A 20949-nucleotide genomic window follows, 5' to 3' on the forward strand; every position below is an offset into this window, starting at 1 on the left:
TGCTAGGAATGCGCGAGCGATACGGACGCATTCAGGAAGACTCTTGGGGAGGGCCTCCTCGGCCGCGCATGGAACCGCCGCGGCCACGTGGCTGGAAAGCACCTCGGGGAGCTTGGCCACCCATACCTCCACGCCCACGAGGAGCACCACCACGGGGAAAGCCACCACGGAATTGTTCTGGGCGTTGGCGACGCTCCTCAACCTTGAGCTCGACGCCGTTGACGGTGTGGGGGTTGTTGGCGACGGCGGCCTGGTATCCAGCAGGTGTCTTGAAGTCGATGAATGCGCAGTTCTGCAACACAAAGTTAGCCCTGAGTATCGACCTGTAGAGAGAATTTACTGACCTTCGCACGGCTGACGTCGAGGTACTCAACCTCGCCGAACTTGGTGAGAGCAGCCCTCAATGGACCTTCCTCGACCTGGCTGTAGACGTTCTTGATGTAGCCACGCTTCTGGTCCGCGTCAGGGGCGGGACCTTGGTTCTGGACGCGAGACTGCTCTTTCTTGTGTCCGGTAGCGGTTTGCCAGCCTGAGGCCTCGCCTTCCTTGGCTGCCGGTGAGTCCTCCTGAGCAGGCGACGAAGTCTGAGCTGGCGCGGCCGCCGGCGCAGGCTGTGTGGGAGCCGCAGCCTTGGGTTGGGCAGGTGCTTGCTGGGTGGAGGGCGCTGCGACAACAGGGGTGGCAACCTTGTGCGCAGAGGCCGCAAGACTGGCCCATGTTCGGGGTGCGCTTGGCTTCGGGGGACCAGATGGCATGGCGACGGGAGCGGCGGCCTTGGGGGTAGCTGGGGCGGGCGTAGGGGCGGGCGATTCAGACTTCTCAGGCTCGGTGGCCTCCTCGGCAGCCGGAGCTTCAGGCTCTTTGGTCGACGCCTCCTCGCTAGCAGGAGCCGCAGCCTCCTCAACCTCAGGAGTCTCGACAGCCTCGGCAGCTTCTTCGACGGGAGCAGCAGCAGTGGCATCCTCGCTGACAGGGTCTTCTTGCGCAGCTTCCTCAGGCTTCTCATCCGCCTTGCTCGGGCTCTCTTCGCTAGCTACAGGCTCCTCGGGCTGCTCGACATCGGCTGTGGGAGCAGACTCCGGGACGCCGTTGGCGGACGACTCCTGCTGGGCCTCTTCCTCCTCCTCGGGCTCCTCGGCAAGGTAGCGGAAGATGTCGTTGAGAACAAAGTAGCCGTTGGTCTGCTCGGCGAGGATGAAGGTCTGCACAAAGCGCTTGTGTGGCTGGCCCTGGTTGGAGATCTCGCCAACGACCTGGATGACAATGTTGGCGTCAGAGCCCTGGGAGTCGACATTGGTCACGCGGACTTTGGTGTCCTTGAAATCCAGCTCCTTGATGCGCTCGTTGATGGCCTAGCGTCGTGTTAGTCGTGCATCGAGGGGCAGCGATTGGCATCATACCTTCTGTCCCAGACACACGCTGACCTTCTCCTCCTCGACGCCAGAGACGTATTGGGAGCGCTTGTTGTAGAAGAGCTGCAGACTTGTCGTCAATTGAAGATCGGTCCATTAATAGTGGGTGACTTACGTAAAGTCGGTCGGGGCTCTTGCTGAGGGTGGTGTAGTACTGCTCGACAAAGTACCAGCCGACCTCATCCTTGGGGATTTCCGCAGGCGCTTGTTGCGCGGGCTGGCTGGAGGTCTGCTGCTGCGAAGACCCAAAATTGTCGTAGCCCTGTGACGCGTAGTTGCCGTTGACAGGCGCTGACGATTCGGTGGTTGCCATGTTGAGCGTAAGAGGTTCGGAGAGCGGGGAGCGTCGAGCCAAAGAAATAGTTTGGGTAAATTGGAGGCGCGAAGATTTTTGGCAGCAGCCTTATGGTCTGCAGTGATGCGATGCCGCGGGGCGGGGTGATGGGGATATGTGCGGGAGTCGTGGGGGGGCTTTTGTGCGCGTGCAACTCTCGTGTGCGATTGAGGATTCTCGAGTGATGGCGAACAGTGCACGGACCGCGTTCAACCGAGCGCGCCAATCGCTACTCCACTTTGGAATCTTAGATATAGACATCAGCCACACCCACATAATGTACCTGCTCCTGCTCTTGGTTACAACGTGTGCAAGGGCTAACAAGCACCCCATACACTTCTTTTGCCCTTGCTCTGTACTGCTCCTGACCTTGCGACCTGTACTTTCTCAGATGCGCAGTGTTGACACTCTAGCTCTCGGTTGTGACAGCTGTTCAGGGACCGCAACCAGGGAATACCAGAGTGGGCTTGACTTGATGTATAATATGGTATCAACCTGCCTACCATCTGTCAAGGCGCGCAGTACTGGCAACATAAAGTCATAACATCACGTTTTACCAACTCCTCGTTCAGACATCATTCGGAGACGAGCCTCATGTCCGACTTCTCCGTGTCCAAAGCCGCTGGGTCTCACTCCCAACTCGGTCGTCGTGGACATCTCCGAATTAGCCGACAGTAGGCACCCGCTGGATTAACGCATTGGCGCCATCCAAAAGACGTTGCACCTAACAACGTGTTGCGCAAAGTTGCCAGTCAGCCTCAGGCTCGGCGTTCGCGATGTCTGAAAGGCCGACACAAGCGACGTCCTAACCAGTTGAGAGACGTTATGGAGCATCCCAAACGGCATTCGCGCTTCAAACAGCGCGACTGACACCCGGACTCATGGACGTTGAACCTTAATCGCCGACCCTTGACATGTTTCGTCGCTGCCTGCAGTCTTCACGTTCGAGTACTTAATCGTCCCGATCCCACGCACTGTCTCGTCGTCATGCATCTGAGTTCGCCTTTCCTCTAAGTCGTGTTCAGCGATTCTAATCTCCCTACATACCTTCCTTGCCAACCCCCCTTGTCCTGTGCCAAGGAAAGCTTGAACGACCTTATTTGATCCAAGCATCAGCCAAACTGCCTTGGACTTCCTTAATCACCTCGAACAGTCCACACCATGTCGACAACGACAAGTTTAACGCCGTCAGTGGCTGAAAATAAGCAAAACTTTGATATCGAACAACCACGCACCGACGAAAAACAACACGAAACACCTCATGCTGAGGCAGCGCCCCAGATCATCAGTCCGATGCATCCAAGCCAATTCCCCGAGGGCGGCAAAGACGCCTGGCTGTGCTTAGCTGGAGCTTTTTGTTGTCTATTCTGCTCGTTCGGTTGGCTCAATTGCGTGGGTGTCTTCCAAAGCTACTACCAACTCAACCAGCTACACAATCACTCGCCGAGCGCCATTTCCTGGATATCGAGTATTCAGATCTTCGTCATGTTTTTCCCAGGGCCGATTGTAGGCTGGGTATGCGACAACCACGGCCCAAAGTACCTTCTCTATTTCGGAACTTTCTTCCACGTCTTGGGCCTCATGATGACCAGCCTCTGTACAAAGTACTGGCACTTCATTCTCGCCCAAGCGATCTGTTCTCCGCTGGGTTTAAACTGTATCTTCAACGCGGCAACAAGTACAGTGCCGACTTGGTTCCTGAAGAACAGAGGTGCCGCCTATGGGATAATGGCCGCTGGCAGTGGGCTAGGCGGCGTAATCTTACCTATCATGACATCGCATCTCATCCCCCAGATCGGATTTGCCTGGACAATACGTACGCTGGCCTTCATGATCTTGGGTCTTATGCTCCTCGCCATGATCACTGTCAAATCGCGCCTCCCGCCCACGCCTCGAAAGCTTACAGTGAGGATGTTCATCGAGCCCTTCAAAGATATCAAATTTGTTATGTTGACATTGGGCGCCTTTCTTTTCTTCCTGGGCGTCTTCATTCCCATTAATTACATCCAGGTTAGCGCCATCGCTCACGGAATGTCTTTGAATATGTCGGCATATCTCCTACCTATCCTGAACTCGGCTAGGTCAGTCCAACCCTTCTCTTCCATGTTGCTGTACTGACAAAACTTAGCATTTTTGGACGTATCATCCCTGGCGCACTCGCCGACAAAGGTGGAAAATATAACATGCAAGTCTTGTGGTGCACCCTTGCTGGCGTCATCACCCTCGCCTTCATCCCCGCATCCAGCAACGCAACATTCGTCGTCTTCGCAGTCCTCTACGGGTTCACCTCAGGCGCCTACGTTTCTCTTCTGCCAGCACAGATTGCACAAATTTCCAGAGTCGATCAGATCGGGTTTCGTGTCGGTCTTCTATTCTCCTGTATTTCGTTTGCTGGACTAATCGGCAATCCCATTGGGGGAGCGATTGTGGGCAACGATGGCAAGTTCTGGGGTTTGTACACTTTTGCTGGTGTCATGATGCTATCAGGGTCTTTTGTGTTCACGATCGCGCGCTTTTATGTTGCAGAGTGGAAGCTGTTTGTGAAAATATGAGTTGGGTTGGCTAGGAGGCTTCATAGGTGGGTTGGTCAGGTATAGATTATGTACGTAGAACGGTCAAATCTCACAACACTCTACACTCACCAAAATACTCAATCTTGTTCCTGACTTTCCATGCTTTTCTATACGAATTAGCTGGTTTGGATCGTGCCATCATGTTGCATCATCAGCTTGCTCCACATTATAGTCAACGCATTTGTCAGGATTGTAGAACGCTGGTTCCAAACCCATGCAACCCTCCCATTTGTCAGGAATCCATGGAACACGTACATCCATTTACTCCCCCCCGTGCAGCTCTTCCCCCCGCTTCAGCAATACCAGCTCATCGTCCTCCTCCACGCCAGCAAGAACAGCACATTTGCGAAAGGCAAGGGTGCGCGCCTCCGACTCCTTGAACAACTTCATTGTGTTTCCATACGCCGCGTTCTTCTTCGGGAAGTACGGTAAGCACGCCAGATCCTGTGGTGTAAGGTTGTACTTGGACTTGCAGTCTGTCTGCGTAATCGCAATCTCTGGCTCATCGGCGAGTTTACCGTCATCGCCATCGTCCTTGGAAACCGCGTGCTCGGCAATATATGCAATCCACTTCTGCTTTGGCGTCTGCTCCTTCTTTTTCTTCTGTGTTAGTACTTCAGCGTCGTCTTTATGTCTACTAGCCAGTCAGCCCAGTCGTATAGAATGGAATGGATAGCATAGAGGAATAGACATACTCCTCCTTCCACAGCTCTTCTCCACGTTGCAAAATATCCGCCTCGGCCGTCATTCCAGCCAGCATGCCGTACTTCCTCCACGCCAGCTCCCTCACCTCGCTCGCAACAAATGACTTCGTCGTGTTTCCGTACATGCCCGGTTTTTCCGCATGCCGCAATGTCACCAATTCTCCCGCTTTCAGTCCATAACTCTTCAAGCACTCCGTTTGTGTTACCGCGTCCTCCTCCGCCACCTCACCGTCCAGAACCCGCGCTTCGTCGGGAATTGCATTGTCTTCTAGCCAAGTGCCCCAGTTCTTCTTCCACTCCTGTTTCTGTGCCTTTTCTTCTTGGACTTGCACTTTGGAGGTGTGTTCCGCAGCGAGTGTTTCTGGGTCTTTTCTGCGCCGCTTGGGTGGTGCGACAGAGTCGGCGGGTGGAGATTTGCGTTTCTTTGCCGCGGGGACCTGGGTCTTTGTGCGGCTTGTTTTCTTGGGTTTGGAGGTTTCGAAGTCAGATCCTGAGGCTGAGGATGTGTATTTCACAGGTGCTTTGGCTGCGTTGCGGCCTGATTTGCGTGTGGACATCTTTCTTCGATTTCGGGTGGGATCGTGATTTTGGGTTTGGGGAAGATTGGTGTTGGAGGTGATTTTTTATTTATCTATGGAAAGAGAGTCATTCGGAAGATAAATCAGGTTTCACGTCACACGCTGAGATGTTTCTGGGGAAGCTTGGACTGCTTTGTAAGGGGCATATTATAGAATGCTACGTCATCGTGTCGATCAGGAAAGCCAAATGTTTCGGCGGAGTGAAACGTGGGAACAAACAAAGACCCGTGGTGCTGACATTTGCCTCACCTCTACACCCAGTATCTTCTCCATGTTGTGTTTTCTGGACATCAAATTCACATTATCATACACGCTTTCAGCCCTGACAAAGAACATGTCTCATGGTAAACCTTTCATAATAAAAGCAACTACTCCAGAGTCCTCACCAACTAAAATCGACTTCGCACTGGGAAGACATCCTACCACTTTTTTCTCAAGTTTTTATCATGCAGCAATCGACTGCCGAGCATGAATAACGATCCAATAACCAGTGCGCTTCCCTGTTCACAATTAGCACCAACCCAGCTGTACTCATGTATGCGGACAGCGAAACTCACTGCGAAGCAGATCAACCATCGATATCCCTCCTTCGAGTGATCATCCGTGATGAGTGCACCGCCAATAGGCGTCCCAACAAGACTCGAGATAGCTACAACGCTGTAGAAAGCACCTATCCGCGCCCCGAGCTTGTCGTCTGGCGTGATCTGGCCGATGACAGGTGGTATCAATGCTACGAAATTACCTGTGCTGAATCCAAAGAGGCAGGCGAAGACGACTAGAGCGATCAGAGAGTCGATGAGTAGCCAGATGAAGAGGCAAGAACAACCTGTCATCAAGACCATGGGCCAGAGGGAGTTGAGTCGGCCGATACGGTCACCCGTGAGGCCCCCACTGTGTAAGTTAGCAAGCCAGAATGTGAAGATGCGAAGGGATCATACATGACTGCGCCTACAACGCTACAGCTGTTCATAAGCGGAAGGAAGTAATCTGCAATCGGATTGCCCGGATATGCGGCGTTCGCGTATGTCTCTACTCTGGACGTTAGCAACTAACTTCTTTTCATTGTCAGCATCAATCACCCACTAATATAGTAGCTTGGAATCCATTGACCAGCCTGACAGAAGAAGGCCCCGATACACAGCACAGAGTAACGCGTATCAAGAAATCCTCGAAAGTCAAGCAGCGAGCCGCAGTTCCTCCGAATACTCTTACCGCTCGGCTTGCTGGTTGATATCCCCAGCGCAATAGAGTAACAAACACTTCATCAGTTAGCCACCAACCTAGAAACTATCACAAAAACTCACGCAATCTTGAGAGCAGCCACGCGCAATGCCCAGGAAAACCCTAAGACAGGGAGCAGTTTTTCAAACATGAGCGGAAAGCCGATACCACCCAACGCAGACCCAGTAGTGACTAATCCCATAGCAAATGCACGCCGCTCTTTGAAGTGTTGTCCTACAACTGTGAGTGCAGGTTGGATTGCAAACGCAATGGTAAGGCCCATCAGCAGGCCTTGGGCGAGAAAAACCTGCCAGAATTGACCAGATTTGGCAAAAGATAGAGCGAGTAGTGCAACTATAGTACCGATTCCTGAACCGATGTACAGATACTGGTGAGGATGTCAGCATGAGCGAGCCTCTATCACAGTGCGGACGGAAGACTACCCACTTTTATTCCGTAGTAGTCGCATAGTGCTCCTGAGATGGCGGCTAGAGAGTTCATCAGAGCGATCTGAAGCGTGCCGATGAAGGCAATCGTAGGTGGTGATGTATGCTCGAGGAAGTCGCTGGTGTAAAAGTTCTGAAAAAAGCCAAAGCTATTCATGATTCCAAAGGAGGAGTAGTAGACGAGAACGGAGCCCAAGACAGTGAGCCACGCAGCACGATTTCCTTCATTCTCTTTGATGCAACATGACTCTGTATCAGCTGTACTCTCTGAGGTGCGACGCGACGGGAGGTCACTGGAAGATTTTTTAGTCATGGTGGGGAGACGTTGATGGTATTTGCTTCTGGAGGATGGTGGACATGTACCGGAGAAGATGCTACCTTCCTATATACCTGGAATCTGCTCTAAATTCGACATATGTACCACGACTATACGATGATGAAACCTTTGCTCAAAAAGACATGACACCAATATGTCATCGATCTCCTTTGGACGGGAGCTATCGGTTCGCCGCATCTCGCGAGCCGTGACGCTGTCTCGATGGGAATACTGCTGTTTGACAGCGATCGAAAGCGGGATGTAGGACGTGTTAATGACGGACATGACCAGGACAATATGTGGGTTATTACATGCAAAAATCGAGCTGTCAGAAGCCTGTCCAACAAAATACGACTTTTCATTGAGTCGATGACGGACGCCCAATTTTCTAACGGCCAGACTGCGTCATATGAACGGGATCAAACGGATATCCTCCGAGACAGAGCAAGCGAGCAGCGGACGAGTTCGAATATCTAAAGGAAACGCAGGGAGTGGAGACACAGAAGACTGCACTGTGTAACCGTAAGTAGTTTCTGCAAATTGGCACCCGCGAAATGTGGGTATGACCTCAGTAATGAATATATCTGCCGTTTGGTGACACGTCTAGTCCAATATTACATGATGGCAGAACGGGTTACACGGTAACTATCCGACGTACAACTTCAGACGACCTGATTACCTTCGGGACGGGAGATACGGCTAGAGTTATGTGCTTGATTGCCTTGTATGTTGCCGCGCTTAGACAGTATCGAGAGTATGCTAGTCGTAGGTCCTATACTTGAACTCTGTAGGTTGAGAGAAGCTTTCGTGCCGTCTACCCATCCATGATCAAGCTGTTTATCTTGTCTTTATCTAGGGAGACTCAGCAGGTAACTCCACCGGCTACAACCTAAATAGGTCATGGTTAGTATTACAAGACCATCAATGATGCGGCGCTGTCAGTCGACGCAATTGATATAGACATAACCCCCTCCATCTGTACAACAAATCACGGAAACAACACCAACAGCCGTGTGATTATGACGGAGCGAGAATGTCAAACGCACTTGATGTCTCGGCCTTGTATATTACGGTAATCTTGCCCATGCCAAGATGATACATGCATTCGTTGATGTCACTTCGATGATGTCCAGTGAATCTGATGAGTGCCAGTGATAAGACCGAGATTTGAAGTGGTTACAAATATTGTAAGTTTCTTCTATTCTCCTGCAGTTTGAACGACGGATTGTGCGATGTCATGACGAATTTTATTCTTACCTCTTTGATTCTGAATCAAGCTACTACAACAGATCACGTATGACACTCGTTTCGCATTTAACATATATGCTGTCAGCCAAACTGTGTAATCCACTGTTGGCCGAAACATCCTGAGTTTCGTAGCTCTTAGCATGAGGAGTGAAGGTCGTGGGACGAAGCGGGAAAAGGACGGGTTTAGAGTTGGGGTGTAAGCACACGCGATGGCCGCATTCACTTCAACGAAATACCAGTGAAATTGATGGACGGCGTTCCAGTGATATAAACATCCAGTCTAGAAGTCTGGTCGCTCGATCTTACGAGAGAGTTACTTTAAGTCGAGATCGAGAAAAACAGAAGAAGAGCTTGGACAGGTAGAAATATAACGGAGTGGAAGAGTTTTGACGATGAATGTAGAACATAGGAGAGAACACCTCAGTTAAATCACTACTATGAGACCACCTGCTTCGAATAGACCTAACGCATAACATCAGGAGCCTTACAGCTTAAACACCAAGAATCTATCGCATAATCGACCAACACATGTATATTCACTGAAGATTAACGGTTGTCTTCAACCAACGTGAAAGGATAGTGGTTGATAACACTCGACCAATGTATTATCACAAGAATGCGATTATTGTCCTATCAAGAACAAGGTGACGATGCAGTGTGGCTTAGTCATACAAAAGGTACATTCCGTGTGCAGTTGAAGCATGAGACAATAAGGAAGGATCTGCGTCGCCCCCCAAAAGGTAGTGTTGGACGCCTAAATGGAGCCAAGAAAGGCTTTTGCGTACCGGAAGGCGGGAGCGGGCATTGACAGCGGAGCGGAATCATCTTACCGGTGGTCCATCGGAGCGATAGGCGTTGGGCAGAAGGTTTGAGGGAGGGTGGTAACTGCGGGGAAGCCAACGTTGTCGGGTGATCAAATTCGATAACCTCAACCATGCAGGGATTCCAGATCCGGTAGTTAGCCTTCGGCAGATAGAACAACCAGGACCATGTTTACTCGCTGAACATTCAATGCCGCCCAACATTGGGCACAGAGGTAATTGTCTTCTGCCTGAATAACTACCTTGGCCTTACATTCACATGTTCATGATTTCTACAGCAAAAATTTGGATCAACAGTTGTCTGGTCTTCTTGGGTTAATTCTTGTAACCCCTGCCTCCCGGTATTTCGATCTGCCGAAAGGTAGCCATTCGATCTCTCATACGATACCGCCACGACTCAAGCGATGTGCACATCAAAATCCCTCCGATCATGCTTCCGCAGATCTCAACTGGGTTGAGATGGCTGTCATACCTCCAAGCCTCTAAGTGTCCTGACTTTCGCGTCGGCGAGCTCAACGTTCCATGTTGACCTTCGCTCTGCGAACGGACCCCTATTTGCTAAACACTTAGTCTAGCATAGCCTCGCTGTAGACACTGAGCACAGATCCCGCACAACGTGTCCTGACAGATAACCTCGCCGAGGGTAGTGCCGACGCAATTTACCGCACTACCTGAGCTCATTACAACAACGCTAGTAGGGGGGAATGAGGCTCCGTCAAGGCACTAAGCTTGGAACAATTTAGCAACTCCAACATTCTTCACCAACAAACTATCTAGTCAGTTGAGGGGAGTTGACTATCCTCAGCCTCATCTCCCTTTGTTGACGTTGTTCCAAAATGTCTAGGTCTATGCGGTAACGTGCGACGACGGGTTGGCTAGGGTACAATGCGAGTATACCCAACTCGTCCCAGACAGGCAAAACGCTGCTATTTTAGCTTCAACACACATCACACTATTACTCTGAAGATCATGGCATATGCAACTCAAAGATCCGATCTAAAACTGGAAGGTTCCAAGAACAGATCGCAACCGTGCAAGCCAGGTACAGGATGTAACTTCTTGAAGGGGACAAGAATCACCTCACAGCACATAGCACGAGAACAGACCGCCTTTAGCCTCAGACCATGATAGGTATCCCGCGTTAGAAATTCATGCAAGTGGATGACATTTGAAGCGGATCGAATTATTCCGCTAGAACGTTACTGCATGGGACCGTCCCTTCAGCGTTGCGAGTTCCCGAACAAACGGTGTAGAATTTACTCGAAGCAGGATATGACGTCTATACTATGAGCCCACGGTTGTGGCGTGTAAGCAGTCCGGTTTCGGGGTCTTAGTGCTTGGTATACGCTATACGCTTTACGGTATACGCCATCAAGGCAAGATGCTGCTTGTATTTGCGGAGAGGCTTCTACCTCAGCAACCAACAAGGTGTATGTCTGTACTATTCCGTGGTAAGAGGAAAATCAGCATAACATCAATAACCATTTGAGTTCATCATACGATGAGCTCCGTACAAGACCAAGGATCACCCCGATCGATAAGATATTTACTATCACCATATGTCGTACGATAAGCTTTACGATGAAAACACCAACACTCCCTTGAAACAGAAGACCATACTGGTCACCCCAGGAGCCAATCCGGCATGTGCCGTCCAACACAGCCCTACGAACATCTGTAATTCAAATAATCTGAGGGAATGTAGTGCCATATCGAGGTAGATGAAACCACGGGGACACGGACGAATCGGGCCGAGCTAGAATAGAAGTATCTAGGATCAACACCACGTTGCAAAGACCTAAGGCGCGATAATCGCCACACACTGAGGCTCAACGAGTCAGGGGCATGCGTTGGGTAAATTCCAATCTCATTGGAGGTCCCGACTCAGGGTTCTGCTGAGATTCATGGTTGTCCCTTGTCTCAGCCAACGCCTTTACTAACTGTTAGTTGTCGAAAACGTGTCTTTCGATTTCTTTCTACATTGGGACTGGACATGTGGTGGGTGCGCTTTAAAGGGCTTGACCTCGATGTCGTGCATGAGGCTGTTTTGTATGGAGAGATCGAGCGTATGGGATGAGATACCTACAGAGAGAGAGAGAGCGAAAGCTGAATGCGAGTACGAAGGGCAACAGATCTGAATAAACTTTCCACAATACGTCACAAACATCATACGTCTAACCATGCTTGGCAAGATTCAGATAGAGCAAAACGCATGTTTCCCTCGTGTTGCCACCACAAGATTTCCTCTTGGTGGCGTGGTGGTGTTCGGCACATGTCTACCAGGCACGGCAAAATGCTTGCACCGCAATTTTCAGCCTCATCGCACATCATCCGTGCCAAGCCTGCAACAACTCGCAATCTCATATGGAAATCTCCAGCTCACATACCAGGCTCTTCCCAGTGCGCCCAGCTGTCAAGAGCTCGTCGCTCCACATTTGGAGGAAAGTGACGCGAACGGTACAAGAATAAAAATGACCTTAGCGTTATGCGGGCCGACCCAAATGATGAAGCATGACCAGAACTTTAACCCTGAGTCGTGGGGTATGAGAGTCATGGAGGTTCACGTGGAACTTGCAGGAAAGCAAAGACAACAAGCGTTGAGCAAGCCGCCGGTTTGTTTTACTCATGTTTGCTTGGTAAACGTTTGAAGTCTGTATGGTACGACATGTCGTATTGGACAAATTCGTTTTCACCCCTGTTAGAGTTCATAGATGAGTTGGCACGCGCGCGTGCACTAGAGTTTTGAAACAGGCTCTATCCCGTGTTTGGTTTTCTTACTGTACCGTTCGAGCATGGGCCCTCAGCCTTGCGCTTCATCACCGCACCAATTGCAGTCTTGTTGGAGTGTTGGAGCATACACGGACATGCGGATTACGTTCAAACGCAGGGATCGGCTTGATGAGCAAGGTTCTTTGCTTCATTCTGATAAGTTACCGTGGTGAGCCGGGCGCTACACCCCCACAGACGTTGGTAAGATTCCGTCATGTTCGAGGTCGCGACCGTACTCGTATCATTGACGCTTACAATCTGGTGCAAGGAGTTGCTATGCTAGCATTTTCATACAAGCAACTTGAAACCAGATGAACGTGTCATAACGTGCTCAAACACCGGTGAGGTTGTGCAAGGAACCTAGCTTGGCAATCCTAGAGAGAGTCATTCCCTACGTAGAGCATTGTCAAAGGGATACACGTGAGTAGAAGTGCCGTTGCCGGACAAACGCTCGGCTGGATCGCTGCACCGTGCGATAGTTAAGGCGTTTTCCGAAGTCTAACTGGACCCTGAACTGTGATTTGCAAACGGTGCACTTAGTTGAGACAATTATGCATGTTATGATTCGATTGTATCTCCCATATCCCTTATCCCTTAACCATTCTACCAGACCCAAAATCCGATTGCGAAACCGGAAAATCCAACATGGTGCGCCGACCACTGATCCTGGATAACATACTTCTAGTAGTTACTTCTATTGTTACAAACCAACATTTGACGCTGTCGATAGAGTTGTCGGCTGATTCTGCCAACTTGCCAAGCAGACTATGCCCTCGTCTCGATCGTAGACGGCCCTTAGGGCGTCGTGAAAACGCCTTGTACATGTGATTTTAGGAGGCTTAGCAAGCGCCATGCGTGCATAGTGCCCGACTAGGCACATACCAGCTAGTATGATCCCCTTCTTTGGCTACCAACGACCATGCGTGGCGTAATCGTGTGAAAGGTGTATCAAAATGACTGTATATTCCTTCAGTCATGTTTCATTGCTTGAACATCATGGTAGGGTCCACTGGATAGCCCGAAGCAGCAAATCCTGAGTCGTACGCTGTAGGATTCACACCAACGTGGTGATTCATGTGCCCATGCGTAGAATGCGAGGATTGCAATTGAACGGGTGTATGTCCAATTATTTGCGAGTGCGACTGTGACATTGGTGGCTCATACGGTCCTGGAGTGGTAGAATTGCTCCTGTGGTCCGATCCGGAAGAATGAGAAGTACCATGTGAAGAAGAATATAGTGAGAGTTCCTCGACGTGACTAGTAGGCACTGTCATCATCGGTTGCTGAGAAGTGTTGAAGGGAAGTTGCGCGCCTGTCTGGGCAGCTATTCGGCGCGCCAATTCGTTGGACGGATAGGCTGGAGATGTCATGGCTGGCAATGTCGAGAAATCTTCGACAACGTTCGAAGGGACGGTTCCAGTACCAGGAGCGGGGAGACCTATCGACGTGGGGATGGTCTGGGGAAGGTTCAACGAACGGGGGAGGGGGAGGTTGGGCAAGACTTCGGAGAGCTTAGCGAGGAGAAGTGGCAAGTAGCGAGCCTGCCCACCACGAAGAGTGGAGATCAGTGTCAGAAAACGCGAAACGTAATCACGAGGGCCGAGAGCGAATGCGTCTGGGGAGAAGGACGTGCAAGCCACCACATCTGTCAGGCAGCAAGCAATGTCGAATAACTTTTCGATCTACAACGAATGTCAGCCCAATGCGCTCCAGAAATAGTCTTGCCAGGAAAGGAGAAGAACTGCTGTAGTGTGTGGACGAAATCGGACAAGGAAGATGTTTGCTCCTGGAGCGAGCTTCAGAGGTTGACGTTGGCGAAGTGGGCCCAAGCGCAAATTGTGACAAGGGTTGCCAGATCGAACCGAATCATGGATCTGAATACGAACGACTGCAGGAAATTGAACGCGTACTCACCAGTCCAACGCCGTGTATCTCCATGGCTGGTTGCGAGAATTGGTGGGTCATTGTGAGCAGATCTCTCGAAATCTGAATAGGGTATCTGAATGTCACAGCGGTGTCATTCGAAACGCTGCTGACCAGTCCCTGGCAAACGCAAAGCTGCCACACCATTGCGCGTAGCCATTGTTGAGTAACTCGGATTTCGACTGCCTGGGCTTCTGTGCACTCAAGATAGGATGGAACTGCCTCCGATAGCTGTTGCTGCAATTGTGTAATCCATGTAGGATTCACATGTGAATGCACTCTGTTCCAAAGGCTGATGAATGTGTCGTCGATTGTTTTGTACAGATTGATCATAAGTTCCAGTCCGATGGCGACAGGCCTGTCGGAAGGCACTTCATCCAAAGATGGCGTATGGATTGTCGGATAAAGCGAAATCGGACGGTGCTTGTGAAGCGCGTAGGTTCTGTCGAATCTGTAAGCCAACAGCCATCTCCTAGAGGCTTCGAAACCCCTTTGCACAAACCATACCTTTCTGCCATGAAGAGCAGCCAATACAGTACTCGCCTTCGAGAAATATCGAGGGGGTCATGCTTGTATGTCTCTTCGTCATGCATTCCAAGCAGTTGAGCTTGCGTCGTTGCTTCCCGAAGATAGGACCAGGCTGTATTCTCTTTTGCCAACCCAAAGTAGCAACCATAATAGAACCAAGACGTCAGGACGGTCAAGTGCGTAGGGTTCTCGCGGTAGTCGTAGCCTTTTCGCAAACGAACCGACTCCTCAAGAAGGGCATGTCCAAAGCCTACATTGGACAGGTGAGCCAACTCAGGGCGTAGTAACACGCTGGGCGGCAACTTCATGTTGGCTTGGATCATAACGTAGGCACAAAGGGCGACGACCATGCAATAAGCCTCTGTAGATCGGTCCATGTTCACAGCTGCCTCTTGCGCCCTTTGGCGATGTAGAACAGGCTGTGAAGGATAAACGTGGGTGAAGAAGAATTCCAGGCAATTTTCGACAAGTCCTGGAGGTAATAGACCAGGTGTGCGAGCGAATTGGGAAGACATTGTACGTCCGTCGAAGCCCATCTCTGGGGAGAATCCTGTAGCAAGTTGGGCGTTGCGCTGACTTTCGCGAAGTTCAGAGAGCACTTTGGCTCTGCTCCCTTTGGGTCCTTTCTTTTGTGGGATAGCATTGTATGTGCATGCAAGGCCAGCTGAGACACAATTCTTGCATGGGTTGGTTCCTTCGCCAATACATTTGACTTTCCGTCGATGGCAACTGTGTAGCACGACGTGAGCAGTGAGGTGGGCTGGTGGACGGCAGTATACGCACCTATCGCAAGCCCGTTTGACCGGCGCAGTGATGATGGTGTTATTGGAGGCCATGGTATAGCGGGTAGGGAGCTAGTGGAGGAAGGTCTTGTTCTCCGCGTGGAGTAGAAGACTGTTGCCGAGAGGATCCGTTGGTACTATTAGTACATTGAACATGTTGTGCGTATGGTCGGGGACATTGTTCTTGTGTCATTGATCTATAGTGAACTCTCATTCGCAACCTTGACGACGGAAAAGCCAAGAGTCAAAGCGTCAAAGCTGCACATTGACTAGACTAGTGGCTCCCGCCGCGTCTACAGGGATGGGCTTGCTAGCATACGAGTCCAATGACAGCGGCTGGAGGTACATCCTGCATCCCTGATTCCACGAGGAGGAGATATATTCCGCAAGGAAGTGTATTTGGTAGGTCAAACGCATACCACACGGTTGCAGGCCATGGAGCTTGGGCGGTCTGCTGGGTTGGAGCAGGCCTGACGACACATCCCAGACTGACCGCTGGGCATGAGTAATAATTCTACAACGATGGCACGGCCGGTTCCTTCGAGCGCAACGGGAGCGTGTCGATAGTGCACTGCCGTATGACCGATGATGTTCCGGCAGCAGCGCTCCAAGAGATGAAGAACCATCGAAGCAGACTCGGCAGGTGAACCGTGTGTTGGTGCTAGAATTCCTGACCGCTCCCCTGCCATTTCGAGACAATCGTAGTGACCACTGTCTGCCCGGGCAGGTGCAGGGGTTCTCCACGCAGGCTGTACACAACAGGCCCGCCAGCTGCACTCCGTTTTGAGTTCCGCATTCGTATCGCGAAAACGAGGCGGAATATCCCGTTTTCTGATTTGGTTCGTCATACTTGCTGGCGGATTCGGTCTTCTAAACAGACATCTCGCATCGAAAGGAGGTAGACCGTAGCGAATGTTCGTGTCTCAATGGCGAGACGCAGGCGTTGATACTTTGGGGGTTAGAGTTGACCTTGAGATAGGTGTAGCGTGGAAGGGCGCCGCGTTGGTACCCATTTCGTTTGAGATGTGCTGCGTTAATGTTTCTTTTTCTCCAGGCAAACAGCGGATTCAAACTTCAACCGACAACAAGAGCAGTGGCAACTGCTTATATCCTCATCCCTAAAGGCCCGTTTTTCGGACTCATCCGCTGCTGAAGACATTCTGGAATCCGAAATACTGCCGACCACGATGGTTATACACGATCCAAGATGTCGCCACCACGAATGAGAGACCGAGGAAGGCATTCCTGGAGCAGTAAGCCACGCCAGGGAACGGGTCCACCACAACTCAGCGCATAGCGTACTCAGACGGTCTGTAGCGCCAAAGGTGAGTAAAAGCACACGGAGGATAAAGTGACGATGAGGTTCTCTTGGTGTTGAGGCTTTTGGAAACCGAGTGAATGGGATGATCTGAGAATAAGCTCAACGATCTGCCACTAGCAAGCATTCCCACTCCGCGGAGGGCCAGCGGTAACATCACACTCAGGAGACCTTCTCGAACACGTCTCCATGACTATGTCATTCATCGCACAAGGTCACAGTGGTGCGTCTGGTGTTGTGTTCAGTACACGAGCTCGAGGCAGGTCAATATCCTCGTATCTCAACAGGATCCAACGACGACGACTTAGGTGCCACCCAATCCCTCATAAAGACTTGTCATGATATGCAGTAAAACGCTTCCTGTCGCCAGAAGTGAGATTCTCAATATCCCACGGTCAGCGTCGGGCCATCTCGCTTCTGACAGCAGTTTCGGCAGAAAAATCTAAGGCGTGTTTGTCTTCACAAGGACTTTTTAAGTTCAATAATAGACTTGGTTGTTGGTCAATCATCATTAGGATCGTATACCTTGCCGGTGACACGAGATACACTAGTTCTATAGCCAAAAAGCAAATATGGAATAGATCAAACACATGAAGACGTATATGTATCGTTTCAATGCAAGCGAGAGAACGTATTCCGTTTCACAACTCGAATGAACAAACTCCCATTGTGTTGGTCAAGGATGTTTTATCATTTAGATACCCGCTGCAGAGCATCCCGTATACGCAACAGCACTTGATATAATCTACCTATCCAAAAACGCCCAAAATGCACAGTACCCCCACATCTCACACATGTCTTTCGCGTCGTTACAAAATTATCATGAAAACTCAACTCGACTCCCTCCCATCCTGGCCTGCTTAGCCTGCGCTCTCTCAGCTCTTCTTCTCCGTCGATTAGAATCGTAGTTGCTTAGGTCCGTCTCCGTACCATACACAGGACTGCTGAGCACACTCGCCGCCGCGCCTGGTAGCGCGGGGGGAGGAGATACTACACCTGTCGGCATGGAGGGTGGAGGCGGAATTCCGCTGGGACCTGGTTGTGCAAGGTTGGCAGGAGGAGGGCCTGGAGGAGGTGGAGGAACGTAAGGCTCGGGCATGCGGATGGGAGCAGCATGTGATAGCGCAGAGGGGGCAGCGGATTGCGCCATCTCCTGTGCTTGTGCTGCTTCCATAGCCTCCGTCCTACGCCAGCGATCGTTATCCAAATTGCTAAGCGAACTCATGCTTCCGTTGCGATTCCGTCGCTGTCTCTCTCTTCGTCGAGCCTCTCGCTCCGCGGCTGCTTCTTCCTCGTTGAGTCTGCGAAGCGTCACGTGTCGACCATCGTTGTGCATTTTGACCTTGACGGAAACCGGGGGGGACGACACACTGCCATCGCGACTGCCTCGGCGCCGACTGTTGTCTCTCTTTGATGGCGAACCAGTAGATAGAGCGGTGGTGCCAGCAGCGAGTCCTGAAGTACCTCCGGAGCGGTGGCGACGATGATGGCGACCGCCTGGCGAGTTGTAAGCCTCTGATCCCGAGTCGGACAAGACGCTATACGGGTCTACGGATGGCGGTGGTCGAATGGGGGCCGTAGAAGCTCCTATGGTAGATTCCATTGGTGGCGGACGCGTGTTGTGTCGCGGCGCTACAGATGGAGTGATTCCAGTAATGTCGCTTTCAGAATAGATGGTGGAAGGAACCCTGTGCTTCCTTGGGGGAACACCATCTCCAGTGAACTTGCGACGGTTGCTGTTTGATCGGGCAATGCGTTCCTGTTCAAGATCCTCTTGTCGCAGAGCCTCCACACGTTCATCCTCCTTCTTGTTCTTGCGTTTGCTGAATGAGTGTTTGAGGAACCCCATGACGCCAAGCGTCTTGACTCCATCTTTGACTCCGTATGAATCTTCGTGAGTTCTTGTTTCGTGTTCGTAGCTTAAACTTGTTCGACTGTCGAATGACTCCATTGAGGTACCACTTCGTGCTGGAGGATGACCCTGCCGCAACGGACTTGCTCCCATGGCTGCTGCTTGAGCGGCTTCCCTTTCCTCGACACGGCGCCAATCCCGATTGTTTGCTGGCGAGGCAGGGGCTCTTCCTTCCTCAACTCGGCTCAGGTCTGCCGATGTGACCTCAGACGGGCCTAATGGACGACTGTAGCTTATATCACTGCCCGTCTCGGTGGGAGGGGGTCTTTTGTCGCGACCAAAGAGTGACTTCATGGCGAAAATACCCCCAGCGGCGGCTCCAGCGCCCAATAGGCGATCTTTCCAGGACGCTCCTTTCTTTGGGGCAAATTTTTCATCGCTTAAATAAGACTCGGTGAAACGGGAATCAGTAACGCGAGAGCGTGAATCAACTCTGCTGCGACTACGCGATTGTCGGCTATGCAACGCAGCGAGGCCAGCACCTGCTCCTGTAACCCGGCTTCTTCTGCTCCTCAGGCTGGTGCCGGTGATCCCAGTGACCCCGGTGATCCCGGTGCGCTCAGTAATGTATGTCGTACCATCATCAAAGTCCATCTCAGGCTGGTTCGTATACGACAAGACGAAGTAAGCAACCAGGAGGATAAAGGCCCAGACGGCGTAAAGGATGAACAGCACGAGTGGAGAACCCCAAAGAGTCAGACCAAGGGGAATTTGTACAATGCCCAAGACTGCGACTATACGGCCCAGCCATTGGTGAAACTACGAGTATTAGTTGCGGCTGCCAACAATTTTGGGTTAAACATACCATAAGCTTGAGCGGGATTTTCCATCGTTCTTTGCCCTTCTCCAACTTATGGATAATAGCTCCACCGAGAAACTGAAGTATCACAAGGGAGTACAGAGCAACGCCAATTCCGTGATGTGGGTTGGATAGCGATCGCTCGCGGCCAACAGCCTGGAATCCAAGTACGATTGATGCGGTTGCAAGGAGTACTGTCAGGATTTGCAGCCAGATATGGAATCGTAGCGCCGTATGGGGGTTTCGATGATAGAAACGAGCCATGAAGATTGCGCCAGGGACAACGAACAGAAACGTAATGGCGGCCAGGGTGCCGTGGGCAGTTATTAGCCCTTGGTAGCCGACCAGATCGCGAAATCGGTTGCCCATGCCTACAGAGTCAGTCGTTTTTCGCAGATGAGCAGGTGCAGCGTGTGCATACCGTTGAGGCGCATAGTCTCAAAGTTCAAGCCCAGCAGATTCGGCAGCAAGAAGGTGTTGCGTTGCGAGTCCCACGTCCCATCGCCCACATACATCGAGTCCGAGTTGTAGACGCTGCTCCCAGGCGCCGAGAGCCCGTTGGTCGACATGGCGGTGGTGGCTGTCGATATCCGTTATCCAGCAAGTTTCGATGCTATCAATGTCGTCGATGTGTAACGGGTCGAGCGCACCCGGTAAAGCGAGCGCTGCAACGATCGAAATCAAAAACCCGACGCTAAAAATGCACAAACACGATGAACAGGAAAAAGTCGTAACGTCGTGACGGGCGTGGCAAGGGAGATGTGTTGGTCCGCGGTTAGGCTCGTGTTGGCGCTGGGGGTGGTTGGGGTGGGTGGGAGCCCGTCCGGCTCGGCGGACAGCTCGGTAGAGAACGTCAGTCGAGTCGCTGTGCTGGTCGGCGTCGTCTGATGGCCTTGTCAAAGTACTTCGACGTGCGCAATGGTGTTTGAGTGAGATGCAGTGTCCTGACGTCGAGAAAGGCAGTCGCAACCAGCTCATCTAGCCTGCGAGGAAGGACCCACCTGGCGCCCTTGTTTAGGTACACAGCCGTCAGCCGCCTGGCCTGGCAACGTACATCGCTAGCCTTTCTTGCGGTGAGGCGGGACTTTTATCACCCAATCGCAGCCCGCAGCCCCTGTCTTTAGCTGGCACATCCTTGGATCGAGCCGTTTCCTGGTTTTTAATTCCTCCATCAACGTGCCATACATCTCCATAATCGTGCATACCCCATGCGCTGGCACGCAAATGGGGCAAAACTCTTGACAAATGACGGCTTGTACAACCAC

General features: G+C 51.4%; 6 protein-coding genes across 6 annotated transcripts; 1 reads left to right on the forward strand and 5 right to left on the reverse strand.

The window, feature by feature from the left end:
- Window positions 1–31: 31 nt before the first annotated feature.
- P153DRAFT_285250 (uncharacterized protein) lies at window positions 32–1725 on the reverse strand (the record flags this gene model as incomplete). Its single annotated transcript, XM_033663386.1, has 4 exons — window positions 32–292; window positions 345–1352; window positions 1401–1475; window positions 1528–1725. 4 exons carry the CDS (start codon window positions 1723–1725, stop codon window positions 32–34), a joined length of 1542 nt encoding a protein of 513 aa, XP_033526580.1.
- A 1182-nt stretch (window positions 1726–2907) lies between these two features.
- P153DRAFT_284844 (MFS general substrate transporter) lies at window positions 2908–4298 on the forward strand (the record flags this gene model as incomplete). The annotated part of the gene is made up of 2 exons (XM_033663348.1): window positions 2908–3827; window positions 3875–4298. The coding sequence occupies 2 exons, from the start codon at window positions 2908–2910 to the stop codon at window positions 4296–4298; spliced, it is 1344 nt and encodes a 447-aa protein (XP_033526581.1).
- Window positions 4299–4580: 282 nt separating this feature from the next.
- Window positions 4581–5607, reverse strand: P153DRAFT_394357 (uncharacterized protein; the record flags this gene model as incomplete). The annotated part of the gene is made up of 2 exons (XM_033671307.1): window positions 5015–5607; window positions 4581–4953 (listed from the first exon to the last, which is right to left on the reverse strand). Exons 1-2 carry the CDS (start codon window positions 5578–5580, stop codon window positions 4581–4583), a joined length of 939 nt encoding a protein of 312 aa, XP_033526582.1. The 5' UTR covers window positions 5581–5607.
- Window positions 5608–6111: 504 nt separating this feature from the next.
- P153DRAFT_354835 (MFS general substrate transporter) lies at window positions 6112–7581 on the reverse strand (the record flags this gene model as incomplete). The annotated part of the gene is made up of 6 exons (XM_033666528.1): window positions 6112–6126; window positions 6159–6492; window positions 6540–6630; window positions 6685–6860; window positions 6906–7210; window positions 7270–7581. 6 exons carry the CDS (start codon window positions 7579–7581, stop codon window positions 6112–6114), a joined length of 1233 nt encoding a protein of 410 aa, XP_033526583.1.
- A 5821-nt stretch (window positions 7582–13402) lies between these two features.
- On the reverse strand, window positions 13403–15709 carry P153DRAFT_284954 (uncharacterized protein; the record flags this gene model as incomplete). The annotated part of the gene is made up of 4 exons (XM_033663354.1): window positions 13403–14104; window positions 14337–14787; window positions 14853–15602; window positions 15657–15709. 4 exons carry the CDS (start codon window positions 15707–15709, stop codon window positions 13403–13405), a joined length of 1956 nt encoding a protein of 651 aa, XP_033526584.1.
- A 1928-nt stretch (window positions 15710–17637) lies between these two features.
- On the reverse strand, window positions 17638–20644 carry P153DRAFT_334856 (uncharacterized protein). The gene is made up of 3 exons (XM_033665630.1): window positions 20106–20644; window positions 19691–20055; window positions 17638–19644 (listed from the first exon to the last, which is right to left on the reverse strand). The coding sequence occupies exons 1-3, from the start codon at window positions 20251–20253 to the stop codon at window positions 17794–17796; spliced, it is 2364 nt and encodes a 787-aa protein (XP_033526585.1). The 5' UTR covers window positions 20254–20644; the 3' UTR covers window positions 17638–17793.
- Window positions 20645–20949: the final 305 nt, after the last annotated feature.

Source organism: Dothidotthia symphoricarpi (assembly GCF_010015815.1).
Source record: "Dothidotthia symphoricarpi CBS 119687 unplaced genomic scaffold P153scaffold_5, whole genome shotgun sequence".
NCBI classification, from domain to species: Eukaryota; Fungi; Ascomycota; class Dothideomycetes; order Pleosporales; family Dothidotthiaceae; genus Dothidotthia; species Dothidotthia symphoricarpi.